Genomic DNA, 13699 nt, shown 5'->3' on the forward strand with positions numbered 1-13699 from the left:
CAGACGGCCCTCCGTTCCGACGGAACTCTCGCATAATTGACACTCAAATAAAATGAATTCCAAAAGCATTGTGCACCTTCATAACATGACATCAGATTATGGTGTGTGGTGGGTGGTATGGGGGGGGTTGCCATGTGCCATACGACTATGTAGGCCACTTCCACTCGGCGGGGTTCGCTGAACTTGTTAACTAATTTCGAATGCAATTCGCGACGTGGACGTGGATGTGGCCACACCACTTGACAGCCACTTGACACTATCTAGTTGAACAAATGAACCCTTTTCCCCTGTGGCACATGCAGTTGCAACATTCTTAATGCCTTTGTGGGCGTGCCGTGCCACACACAAGTCCCTCTTGAATCCAGCTGGAGGACACAAATTATGCGGGAAAAGTGCATTTGTAGATAATCTAAGGAAGTGGCCAGTCATTCACTATAATTTGGGTTGGGTTGAGGTTGACGTTGGGGTTCATATTTCGTTGGGGTTAACCTCTGAGCATGCTCTGGTCATGTCGATAAATCCATGCCAACCTAGTAGACAGCATTTAAATGTACGCCGTTCGGGCTACAGATTTTTGGATGTGGAAAATCAAATTTCAGTTAGTAAAAATTATAATCTAGGAACAGTAAAAGTATAAATTTTAGTGCGAATTAATTTAATTAAATTCTCAGCGGACTAGTACGTAGAATAGTAAATATGTCACACAAGAAAATACTGTTTGTATGTATGGGTAAGCATCTACCATCATCTTCACCATACATTTTTACGATTGCTCCCTAATCCTGTGGGATGGCTAGGCAACATATGCAGCTCGCCCATGGCCGAGGCGATCATGCAGAGCCTGATGGTCAAGACGAGCATCTACTGGGAGGTGGACAGTGCAGGACTGCGGTCCTGGAACATTGGGCGCCGGCCCCACGCGCGCTGCCTGCGAACTCTGCGCGAGCACGGACTCCGATCAGATCACTTCTGTCGCCAGTTCACCGTCCAGGACCTTCGTTACTTCGACTACATTGTGGCCATGGACGACGCTGTGTATAAGGAGCTGCTGCTCTGGTCCAATCTCTATCGCTCGACCAAGGATTGCTTGGTGCTTCGCTTGAGCTCCTTCGGGCCGGATGGCCAGCCGACCTCCATCAATGAACTGTCACCGGTGGGTCCGTCCTTGACGGGTCACTTCAACTGAATCCTAATTGCGGTTTCTCCTCCATTTCCAGACGTACAAGCTGAGGAGCTTCCGGGCTGCCTACTACCAGATCAAGGATTGCTGCAAGTACTTCATACTCAGCCAAAAGATAAGCATAGTGCGGTACCAGCTGCCCAGCTCAGAGGAGGACTACGCCTACTCAGAAGCCGAGCCCGAGAAGACTATGGAAACAGGGCAACCTAGCACTAAGAAAAAGACTCGGAAGAACCCTAAGCCGGATCCGATTAAGTCAGACCGGAATTTGATGTCGGATACCCTGGACCTGGCCACAAACGCCTTTTTGTCAGGAGTTTATACAAAGGTCTTAACCACGCCAGCACCCAAGTACCACGAAAACACATCCAACTGCCGCCAAAGGAAACTGTGCCTCCAATGCGGAAAGAAATTCTTAGACTCGCTCTAGAACATGATTGAAACATTGATTTTATTCCACCCCAAATCGATGCCGAGACCTTGAAAATTAAAATGACTTTTATCTGTCAGTTGGACAGCATTTATTAGCATTAAGACCCCATTTGATAGCTAGCTAATTGGCTTAGAAACCCGCTATAAAGGTTCCCCGGCCCAGCCGTGGCTCAGCTACAGTTCGATGCGCATCGGAATCGGGTGACGGAGCATGGAGGCACTCTTGGGGCCCAGATTCGAGGCCCAAACAGGAGGCAATCGTTCCGTGCTGGACAACGTAAGTAGGGGGGGGGGACACAGGATTAGGGAAGGGATATCTGCTAACCGCAATTCATGGCTCGCAGGTACTGCCCGACATGGCGCCTCTGGTCAATCCGTACTGGAGTCGCTTCGCCCCCATGGATCCCACAATGAGCAAGATCCTCGGCCTGTTCACGCTCGTCATTCTAATCATCTCGTGCTGCGGCAATGGCGTGGTGGTCTACATCTTTGGCGGCACCAAGTCCCTGCGCACGCCCGCCAACCTGCTCGTCCTCAACCTGGCCTTCTCCGACTTCTGCATGATGGCTTCGCAGTCGCCGGTGATGATCATCAATTTTTACTACGAGACCTGGGTGCTGGGGCCACTGTGGTGCGACATTTATGCGGCCTGCGGCTCCCTGTTCGGCTGTGTGTCCATCTGGTCCATGTGCATGATCGCCTTCGATCGCTACAACGTGATCGTGAAGGGCATCAACGGCACGCCCATGACCATCAAGACGTCCATTATGAAGATTGCGTTCATTTGGATGATGGCTGTGTTCTGGACGATCATGCCGCTAATCGGCTGGAGCAGCTATGTGCCCGAGGGCAACCTGACTGCCTGCAGCATCGACTACATGACGCGACAGTGGAATCCGCGCTCCTACCTCATCACCTACTCCTTGTTCGTCTACTACACGCCGCTCTTCATGATCTGCTACTCCTACTGGTTCATCATCGCCACCGTAGCCGCCCACGAGAAGGCCATGCGGGATCAGGCGAAGAAGATGAACGTCAAGTCGCTGCGCAGCTCCGAGGACTGCGACAAGAGCGCCGAAAACAAGCTGGCCAAGGTTGCCCTGACGACCATATCGCTGTGGTTTATGGCTTGGACACCCTACCTCATCATCTGCTATTTTGGACTCTTCAAAATCGATGGTCTAACGCCCCTCACCACCATCTGGGGTGCCACCTTTGCCAAGACGAGCGCCGTCTACAACCCCATCGTGTATGGCATCAGGTGAGTTTTGTCGGTGTGCCCATTTTGGGGCCAGTCTAATGCAGTTTTTAATTCGCCCTCAGTCATCCCAAGTACCGCCTGGTGCTCAAGGAGAAGGTAAGTCGCCATAAACTGCGAGTGTATTCAATCTCCTTAAGCGCATCTTCTTCGTCTGCCAGTGTCCCATGTGTGTGTGCGGCAGCACGGATGAGCCCAAGCCGGATGCGCCCCCATCCGATACGGAAACCACATCCGAGGCAGAGTCAAAGGCTTGAGCTGGGGGAATATATTCGTATCTACGCAATTGCCTTCAAGAGGCACAAAAATGTCGAAAAAAAAACGTTAAATGCAACCATCATAAAAATGATGTAAAAAATGTAAAAAAAAAAAGAAATGGCATTAAACCTGACGGAATATTGAACTTTATGAGACAGAGGATTCCCATGTCAGTAGCAGTCGCCTCATCTGTGTGTCGTCGCTCATTACGCTCATGTCAAGGACAGACCAGCACACCATTCCGGTGTATGCATCTATCAAGCCATACCGCTCCCCATTCCCACTCCCAGTACCATTCCCAGTCCCAGGGCTCTCCTGCAGATTCATCTTCATTGACACACATTTGCAGCCAAATGTCGCCTTTGCTATGTGCGGGCTTTGTCTCGTATCTAATGATTATAATTACGAAACAGCTGCCACACCCATTCCAATATCCCTGCTACCCATTAGCCCCCCATCCCGCTTATTTGCCTAATGAGCACTAGAAACACAGAGGCAGACAGGGACTGCACTCTACATTTAAGCCTGCAAAGCAGCACACACCAATAAGGCCAACTACCAGCCAGTCAGCGATTTGGCCAAAGTTCATCTTCTTTGACAGATTATCCAAAGTGGAGGGGAAATCTCGAAAACCATTCAAGAATACACCTGAGTACACATACGAGTATGCATCCAAAGACTTCTATTCCAAACACTAGATGCCCATGTCGGATATTAATATATATTATATATCAATTATATTGATCTTTATTGAATATTAAATCGTGAACATCTTCTGGATTAATGTTACCAGAACAAACCGATACGCGATGCCCCAGAGCTGGCGCCATAGATGGCCCATTGCTGTCCAGCCACGCGATCCAACGAGGCGTAAGCACCTGCTGCCAAAGCATTGACACAGACCTTGTGTTGGGCAATATTCCGGCTGGCTAACAGCTCCGCATTGCAGTGAGTCAATCCCAGGTCGAACGTGTCCGCCACTTCCCTGCCCTCAGCCTGAGCCGAAGCAGTATTTGGAAGCTTCTCCTCAATAATCATCCGTATATTTATGCCCGTATCTTTGGCCCATTGAAGGGAATAGTTTATAGCTGGATCTTGGCCAAGAGTCTGTCCCAACTAGGATGGAAACAATCGGATTCAGGAAACTCAATGTGGAATTCGAATTGTATTATTAAAACGTACCAGGAGCGCCAAGAAACAGAACACGATCAGCGATGCACTCGACATTTTCCGTAAACCTTCGCTGGCCAACTGAGCCACATTCTCCGTGATTCCGTTGGTATCTCAGCTTATTGTGTGTTTGCCTTGATAGTGTTTACAGCCTCCATTATCTGTAGGCCGCATCGCAACCACATTTGATAGCCTCAACCTCATTATGTTTTATGCTAACCATATTTCTTGGGAGGAGATCAGATAAGTGTTGCTTATCTGCAGCCAACGGAAGTGGCACTCGGGGATCAAACAACAGTAGCAAGTGTGGCATAGAGTGCGAACAGCAAATACAGGACGGACCTTTGGGGGATGATTCATTATTCGATTTCGGTGTAGTCGCAAATATTTCCCAAAATTTCTATCCCAAATTACACCCGTTCCCGCCGAACTAACGAACTCTGACAGAAGCCACAGCCGCAAAAAATTGTTCGCCTATTTTGGGGGGTCGGTCGGTCGGTCAGTCGGTCGGTCGGTCGTCCAACTTTTGCATCAAAACAAAAGCCACAAGCCCATAACAAATTTACATATATGCACTTTTAGAGTGTTCTGTCCGCCCCCTCCCCCTCCCCCTCCCCGCCCCTTCTGTTTTTGGTAACCGATTTTGGCATATATATTTAGTTGGGCAGCCCGAATGCGGCTGGATTTTATTTTGTACTCTGGATTTTCATTTTTTTACTGCTGCGTGAATTTCAAATGCCACAACTTTAGCATTACCAAACCGGGATGGCACTGGGATGGGTTCAGTTTTGAGTTTCAGTTTTTGGGAGATTGGGAGTTGGGAGTGGTGCAGGGTGTAGTGCGCTTGTTGTAAGAAAAAAATTGTTTGCATCGACGTCTTAATTTTCCCTAAAATTATGCTACGCGAATAGGCTAAGTCTTCTGTTGGGTCCAAGAAAGCTAAGCTTTTAACACGCCATCTACTGGGTGCGCTTCGTCACCGTGGGCTGCCCATATTATTTTGTTTGGCTGACGTTTTAATCGGCCTCCTCCTCCCACTGTCATTTTGACAAATCGAAAAAGAAAAAGGGAAGAACGAGGGGATGAGGCCTTGATTTCCGGGAGAAGCAGCGGTCTCTCTCCTCGTGGTATCCGAACAGTACGGACGTACTTATCCAGCTCAAAAAAAAAAAAATTAATAAAAGGTAAAAATCAAATAAAAGTTCTTGGGAGACCAGCACGATCCGCCGGCCTTTCGGAAGAAAGACCCCATCCACCCAGACGAGAAACCAATCCCCGATCCACGGTGCAGAGGATGGTGCGAATTTTCTGACGATCGCCCCAAAGCGGGCCACCGTAGAGTTGGGAAGCTCCACCCAACGCCCCAACGCCCTCCGCCAACGCGGTCCACCGTAGAGTTGGGAAGCTCCACCTAAAGCCCCAACGCCATCCACCACAGCGAGCCCTTCAGCAGTTCCCGAGCTTCAGCGCCGACAGAGAGCGGCCCCTCAGCCGTTTCCGAGCTTTAGCGCCGGCAGCAGCGAGCTCTTCGCCGCCCCAACGCGAGCCGTCGCGACCGAGAGTGAGCCATCCAGCCACCGGGCCAAGAGCCTTAAACAAAAAGTGCCAAGTGATCTTCCTTGCCAGGAATAACCAGACCCGTCCAAGGAAAAAGAGACCCTGACCCGAATTTTTTTTGTCACCGTGCTTCGCCCTAACCTAAAAGCCAGATCATGACATGTGAAGGTTAAATGTATTAAATAAACCCCAACGGAACGGGCAGAACTCGTATGATGCTCTTGTGGCCCATTGTGCGTTTATTCCCAAAGAACTTATGTGCGCTTGTTAGGCCGTTGACCCCTTTGTGCATATAAAACGAAACCAGCTGCTTGGAGCTTTTTCCGTGCGCCCACACCTTGGTCTATGGATCAAGACCTACCCCAACGAATCTAAATAAACGAATAAATATTGAATAAAGTATAAAATATAGAAGTTAAAGATGGAATAATTTGATTTATGAACTATATATGCTCAAAAAAAAAAAAGCCCTAAACAAAAAGAAAAAGAAGATCAAGATAATCTGGTGTTAGCCGTGGTCATGCGTGTGCATGTGTGTGTGCTCTCTCTCTAAAACTTACAGGTATTCCCCTCGCCGAAAGATCTTTTGGACGTGGCCGGAACATGAAAGTACGTAAGTGAACAAACTCCCAGTTAACGTTTATAAACTTTTAACATAAAGAGACAAAAGAAAAAACCATACATGAGCCCGGTCGCCCGTAGTCTTTGATTTTTCCCTAAATTATGTTGGAGCTTTTTTTTTTTTTTTTTTTTTTTTTTTTTTTTTTTGTTGTAAAGAGGCCTTAAGCCCACGCAAAGCTCAAGAGCTTTGGAAGCTGTAAGCTTTAGCGCAGATCAGCGGCAGCAGGTGCTTCACACCTATGCGACGGTGATTAGTTACCCTTACTTCTGCATTAATACAAAAATACCGAAAATGAAGAAATCTTAAATTACAAAAGTTCCTACTTAAATATTCATTATTATTGTTATTATTCGTTAAATTATTCCCAGTACCCTACCACCTGTTTTTGAGATCATATATTTTATTCCTATTATTTAAAATTATTATTCCTATAGTTTTAATTCTCTTATTGCCCTAGCTTATACTCACCCCATAACTATATATCATTTTCCTTCTACCCATGTATTTAGCTTTAGGCACTATCGATAAAAATAAATATTGTTAAAGATTTGGAAATGAATTGTTAGAAGATTTTTGTTTAGGAGCCATGCAGGGATCGATGAGGGAGAGTGAGGTATGACCCCCGGCGAGAAAAGGGATCATCCATAAGCCATATTTTCTTCGGAATTAGGATGATCAAGGTTGGGAGGGCCATGGCTGTTGCATCCAACACCAGCACAGCTACCCGTCGGTTCGGATATGCAACGCGGAAGCCCACTTCCCTGTCCCCTTAATTCCTTTGTCCCTTCTAATTCCCCCAGCCTCCTCATCCTCCTTCCCCAACCCCCTAACACTAGTCATACGGTCATACGCAGGGTATCGCACGCGAAAAAAATAATAATAAGATAAGGTATCGACGCGAGCACGTATAGGAAAGGACCAGTATAGGAACCCCCCCATACTACCGATCATACAGCCGGAGCCAGCGCGTGCACCAGTCCTGCCCGATACACCCCCGACCAGCTCGAGTGGCACCGCCACACACAACAATCGTTGTATGTGATATGCTACATTTATCTTATTTTGGCGCCCAACGTGGGGCCCGATCCGGCTTGCCCCATTTAAAGAAATAACTTGATCAAAAGTAACACCTGACTTTTATCCTTGCCAGACCGTTTTTTTTGTGGTTTTTTGCTCGTCTTTCCTCTGCAACTTATCCAGTGGATACTGTGGATCCGTGTAAGCTCATCATGGCCTACAGGGCCTAGTATCGTGCAGGGTATATTGGCGTGCAGTAGGTCCGATACACTGGAAGTGTTATAACTTATATTGGGTATAACTCCGTGGGTCGAGCTTAGCCTATCAACTAGTTGAAGATTGTTATAGGAGCTAAGCGAGAACACTACTGCAGGAAAGGAGAGCGCATTCCAAATCGTTTATGATGAAATTCTACGAAGATTGCCCCTAATTAACTGGGTTTTGGCTGTCCCGAGGAACCCCTGAGAAGATTACTGAGGTTGCAAGCCTCGGTAAGCCTAGGTGACATCGGACTCCCATACTACCTGATGATTAGTGGAACTAATCCAGCACCTTTCTCAGCCCCAATACTTCTGATCTGACCTTTTAGATTTCGCTGGATGAGGGATTATTTATCCTGCCACGGATTAACTTGTGAGGCAGATTTCAGTTATAAGTAGATTACCCTATTCCTGTCCCTTCCCTACCCGAAAACAATGCAATCCGCTTTACTCTATTCCTACCCAAAAAACGATTGCATGGCTCCTAAACTGTTTTGATATCTACATATCTATTGACTGTGACTTTTTTTTGTATTATTTTTTTTGCATTTGCTATATATATCTAATATATTCATACTTGGTGGTGCCCAAACCGAAATGGTGGTGTCTCGTAGTACGGAGAATTTAGCCCTCTCAGAAGACACGGGGAAACATTGCCAAATTTGCTCCGAAGTAATCGTTTACCAGATACAACTATTGTCGGCCAGTTGTGGGCACACCTTCCACAGAGTGTGCTTCACCGCTAAAAGTGGTAACAAACGGAAGTGTCCCACTTGTCAGCAAGACCTGAACATCACATCGGCCTCAGCTGAGAATCTTAGTCCCATTGGTCCGTCTACGTCTAGAGCACGAATGCCATCTGTTACTCAGTCCCTTCAGACTAGAAGTCCAAGCAAAAGAGTTGAAGCGTTAAGCCCTCTTGAGATGGCTAACTCAGAGAATGCCAACAGGTCTCCAATCTCCGTCGACCCTCAACAGAATCAGGCCACTATGGCGGAAACTATACAGCAGTCCATAGTGGACGCGATTAGAGTAGCTATGGTAGAGCAAACCCGAATTTTGGCGACCAGCATGGCTGATCAAACTAACCGGCTAGTTCGAGCCATTTCCGATGGACTTCAAAGTACGGCATCTGTACCCTCCCCGAACATAAATGCAGCTCGGATGCAACCGGTAGCAGAACTAGAACAGCAAACGATCGAGCAACTTTTTCGGCTGTCCACTAGTGAACAGGTACCAGTGCCGGGGATTAATCAATCGGGAAATAGTTCGTCACCCTCGAATTTGGGGCAAACCCGTAATGTTGGCTCAGGAGTTTCCACAGGTTCCTCCGCTTCATCCCTTCGGGCAGATCGTGTTAGCCAGATAATGTCTAATTGGAAACTGCGGTTTACGGGAAAGGCTGGTATGTCGATTGAGGACTTCATTTACCGTATTGAAGCACTTACAAAGCAAACTTTGGACGGTAACTTTGAAATAACAGCTCGATACGCCAGTAACCTCTTTGATGGAAGCGCCAGCGAGTGGTTTTGGCGGTATCATAAAAGTGTCCCTGAAGTCCGTTGGGCAGATCTATGCCTAGCCTTGCGTGGCCAATTTAAAGACGATAGAACAGATAGGAATATCAGAACAGAGATCGAATTAAGGAAACAGCGACCAAACGAGTCCTTTGATGATTTTTATGGCGTAATTGCCGCATTGGCAGACAAACTGTCTGAGCCCATGTCTGAGGCAGCCTTGGTTGAGACACTGCGAGCAAACCTTTTGGCTGAGATACAGCATGAAATTTTATATGAGTCGGCTGCGACGGTGAAATCCTTACGTCACCTGGTCCGAACGCGAGAAATATTCATGCAGTCCGTAGCTAAAACCAAGCCTCCCCTGGCGGCCCCCCGAACTTTACCACGCCGCCAAGTCAATGCTATATTAGACGAATCTATTGCCCCAGATAGTGAAGAAGTAGGTGAAGAAGAAGATCTGGAAGTATCAGCCGTAGAGTTCGTCTGTTGGAATTGCGGTGGCAAAGGCCATCGATACCAAGAGTGCATGGCCGAACGTAGGGTATTTTGCTATGGTTGTGGCAGGGCCGATACTTATAAGCCTAGTTGCAGGAAGTGCAACCCCCACACGGCAAAAAACTCGTTGTCGCGTGCACCGCCGAAAAGTGCACGCAAACAACTGGTCAACCAAGCGACCAATACCGAGTGATCAATTCTTCTCCTTCCACTGACCTTATTATACCAGACGTGTCAAACAGCGTATACGCTGACCACCTTGCTAGCCCTCCAAATCGATCCCAGCGCCGAAGAAGCGATTTTAAGAAACATTGCAAACTTGAGAAAAGACTGCTCTTAGCTTCTGTAGTTGGAAAACCAAATGATTTACGACCCCATGCTCAGATTATGCTTTTTGGTAAACCAGTCATAGGACTAATGGATACTGGAGCTTCAGTTAGCTGCATAGGGGGAAGTTGCGCGTCCGACGTTATTCGGAATAAAGTCCAATATAAGCCGCTGTCCCTAAAAGTTAGAACTGCCGACGGAAAGAGCCAAAGTATAGTCGGCAAAATTTCCGCAAAAGTCACGTATGGAGGGGAATCCAAGGAACTTTGTTTTTATATTGTACCTTCCTTGACGGGTAATCTCTATTTAGGAATCGATTTTTGGACGGCTTTTGAACTTTTACCGTTGCACTTGATGACACAAAATTTGCGTATTGAAACCTTAGAAGACCCCACAATGAGGGCGCTTCTGCCTTCACAGCAAGTATTACTACAGGAGGTAATAGCTCTCTTCCCATCTTACTCAAAGCAAGGTCTAGGAAAGACCTCTGTAATCACTCACACGATAGAGGTAGCCGACGCAAAGCCCATTAAACAACGCCACTATGCGGTGTCACCGGCAACGGAGAAGCTAATGTACGAGGAATTAGACCGAATGCTGAAGCTTGGGGTTATACAAGAATCGGTTAGTTCGTGGTCTTCGCCCGTAGTGCTGGTTAAAAAGCCTGGCAAGGTTAGATTGTGTATCGATTGTAGGAAAGTAAACTCGGTCACGGTAAAGGATGCATATCCCATGCCCCTTATAGACGGAATCCTGAGTAGACTACCGAAAGCAGAGTTCATCACAAGCATCGATCTAAAGGACGCGTTTTGGCAAATCCCTCTCGATCAAAAATCTCGTGATAAGACAGCGTTTACCGTGCCTGGCCGTCCCTTATACGAGTTTGTCGTCATGCCATTCGGCTTAACCAACGCACCCTGTACCTTGTCGCGACTTATGGATAAAGTCATACCAGCCCATCTACGGAATGAAATATTCATATATCTTGACGACCTCTTAGTTATATCCGATAATTTTGAGCACCATCTGGAGGTGTTGTCCCTGGTCGCATCCCAACTTTCCAAAGCCAATCTTACTATAAATGTGGAGAAAAGCAAATTTTGCCGGAAAGAAGTTAAATATTTAGGCCACGTGATTGGTGGTGGGAATATTCGCACTGATCCTGACAAAATAGCCGCCGTTAAGGACTTTCCAGCTCCCCAGTCGATCAAACAAGTTCGTCGATTTCTTGGAATGACAGGCTGGTACCACAAGTTCATCCACAATTATGCAGCTATTAGTTCACCCATATCAGATACTCTGAAATCTAAGCGCAAGTTTATTTGGACTGACGAGGCTCAGCTTGCTTTCGAGTCATTAAAGTCCCAAATGTGTTCCGCGCCAGTTCTACATAGCCCAAATTTCTCCATACCATTCTCAATACACTGTGACGCCAGTCATACCGGCGTAGGGGCAGTTCTAATGCAAGAAAACAACGAGGGCGCAGACGTACCAATTGCTTTTATGTCGAAAAAGCTTAACAAATGCCAGAGGCAGTACACTGTAACTGAAAAAGAGTGTTACGCTGCGGTTTTAGCCGTAAAAAAGTTCAGGGCATACATTGAGGGCCAAGAATTCACAATCATTACAGATCATGCCTCCTTAAAGTGGCTAATGTCGCAGGCTGATCTTAGCTCCCGATTGGCTCGCTGGTCCTTAAAGTTGCAGGGATTTGAATTTAAAATCTTACACCGAAAAGGGAGTGATAACATAGTCCCCGATGCCTTGTCCCGTACGCACTCAGAAGACTTGTCCTTCTTGGCAATTGATAGCATGTTGGTCGACCCTGATTCTCCTGAGTTCAAATCACCAGAATATCAGTCAATTAAAGAGAAGATTAGGTTGAACAGTTCCCGATTGCCTGATCTGAAAATCAAAGATGAACGCATCTTTCGGCGTGCGGAACATGCCGATGGAACCAAGATCACAGACGATTCCTGCTGGAAACTTTGGATACCCCCATCTCTTGTAAAACCCGTCCTCAAAGCTGCCCATGAGGATCCCTTGTGTGCCCACAGTGGGATAAATAAAACCCTTGAAAGACTCAGGCGATCTTATTATTGGCCAAACTTAGCGGTGGATGTCAAAGAACTCATAAATAATTGCCATATCTGTAAAACCACGAAGCATCCAAATCAACCCTTAAAGCCACCAATGGGAAATACGGGCTTACCTTCTCGATTCTTTCAAAAATTATTTGTAGACTTTTTAGGACCTTATCCGAGAAGCAAGTCAGGAAATATTGGCATCTTTGTCGTGTTAGACCATCTGTCAAAATTTCCATTTTTGAAGCCCGTACGAAAATTTACAGCAGATTCCATAAAACGCTTCCTGGAAGATGACCTCTTTCACTGTTTCGGGGTCCCCGAAACCATCGTAAGCGATAATGGGGTCCAATTTAAATCTCACACTTTTAACTCCTTGCTTGACAAATATAATATCTCTCATGTCTATACTGCCTTTTATTCTCCTCAAGCCAATGCTTCGGAGAGAGTAAATAGATCCGTTCTGGCGGCCATAAAAATTTATGTTGACCCGGATCAACGTAATTGGGATGAGAAATTAAGCAGCATTTGCTGTGCACTTCGGTCTAGCCATCATTTAGCCATAAGCACTACCCCGTATCGGCTTGCTTTTGGACAGCATATGGTAACCGATGCCAGTAGCTATAAACTGATGCGTAACCTAGACATGTTAGAAGATCGCGGTGTCCAATTTTCGCGAGAAGATTCCTTCGACATAATTCGCAGCAAAGCAAAAGGCTCTATACAGGCCCAGCACTTCCGAAATGCCAGATCCTATAACTTACGAACGAGACAAATTTCCTATAGGGATGGACAGGAAGTATATAGACGTAACTTTCAGCAAAGCAATTTCGCTAAGGGCTTTAGCGCAAAGTTAGCACCAACCTTTATAAAGTCCCGAGTGCGCAGGAAGCTAGGAAACTGCTATTACGAACTTGAAGATCTTCAAGGCCGCCTTGTAGGCAAATTTCATACCAAGGATATAAAACCTTGACATGAATTGTTACAAGCGCGGATCCCACTTTGGGTGTCCCACCCCAAGCGAGATTTAAGTGGGGGGGATTATGTAGTGCGCTTGTTGTAAGAAAAAAATTGTTTGCATCGACGTCTTAATTTTCCCTAAAATTATGCTACGCGAATAGGCTAAGTCTTCTGTTGGGTCCAAGAAAGCTAAGCTTTTAACACGCCATCTACTGGGTGCGCTTCGTCACCGTGGGCTGCCCATATTATTTTGTTTGGCTGACGTTTTAATCGGCCTCCTCCTCCCACTGTCATTTTGACAAATCGAAAAAGAAAAAGGGAAGAACGAGGGGATGAGGCCTTGATTTCCGGGAGAAGCAGCGGTCTCTCTCCTCGTGGTATCCGAACAGTACGGACGTACTTATCCAGCTCAAAAAAAAAAAAATTAATAAAAGGTAAAAATCAAATAAAAGTTCTTGGGAGACCAGCACGATCCGCCGGCCTTTCGGAAGAAAGACCCCATCCACCCAGACGAGAAACCAATCCCCGATCCACGGTGCAGAGGATGGTGCGAATTTTC

The 13699-nt window shown here is 46.6% G+C and overlaps 3 protein-coding genes across 3 annotated transcripts; 2 read left to right on the top strand and 1 right to left on the bottom strand.

Annotated features, from left to right (window-relative positions):
- Nucleotides 1-547: 547 nt before the first annotated feature.
- Nucleotides 548-1700, top strand: LOC108157177 (low molecular weight phosphotyrosine protein phosphatase). Its single transcript, XM_017289099.2, has 3 exons — nt 548-730; nt 798-1153; nt 1218-1700. Exons 1-3 carry the CDS (start codon nt 697-699, stop codon nt 1608-1610), a joined length of 783 nt encoding a protein of 260 aa, XP_017144588.1. The 5' UTR covers nt 548-696; the 3' UTR covers nt 1611-1700.
- Nucleotides 1701-1787: 87 nt separating this feature from the next.
- On the top strand, nt 1788-3278 carry LOC108157176 (opsin Rh2). The gene is made up of 4 exons (XM_017289098.2): nt 1788-1889; nt 1957-2873; nt 2936-2969; nt 3032-3278. The coding sequence occupies exons 1-4, from the start codon at nt 1824-1826 to the stop codon at nt 3125-3127; spliced, it is 1113 nt and encodes a 370-aa protein (XP_017144587.1). The 5' UTR covers nt 1788-1823; the 3' UTR covers nt 3128-3278.
- A 581-nt stretch (nt 3279-3859) lies between these two features.
- On the bottom strand, nt 3860-4416 carry LOC108157179. Its single transcript, XM_017289102.2, has 2 exons — nt 4311-4416; nt 3860-4244 (listed from the first exon to the last, which is right to left on the bottom strand). Exons 1-2 carry the CDS (start codon nt 4353-4355, stop codon nt 3915-3917), a joined length of 375 nt encoding a protein of 124 aa, XP_017144591.1. The 5' UTR covers nt 4356-4416; the 3' UTR covers nt 3860-3914.
- Nucleotides 4417-13699: the final 9283 nt, after the last annotated feature.

This window comes from Drosophila miranda, chromosome 2, assembly GCF_003369915.1.
Source record: "Drosophila miranda strain MSH22 chromosome 2, D.miranda_PacBio2.1, whole genome shotgun sequence".
Taxonomy (NCBI): domain Eukaryota; kingdom Metazoa; phylum Arthropoda; class Insecta; order Diptera; family Drosophilidae; genus Drosophila; species Drosophila miranda.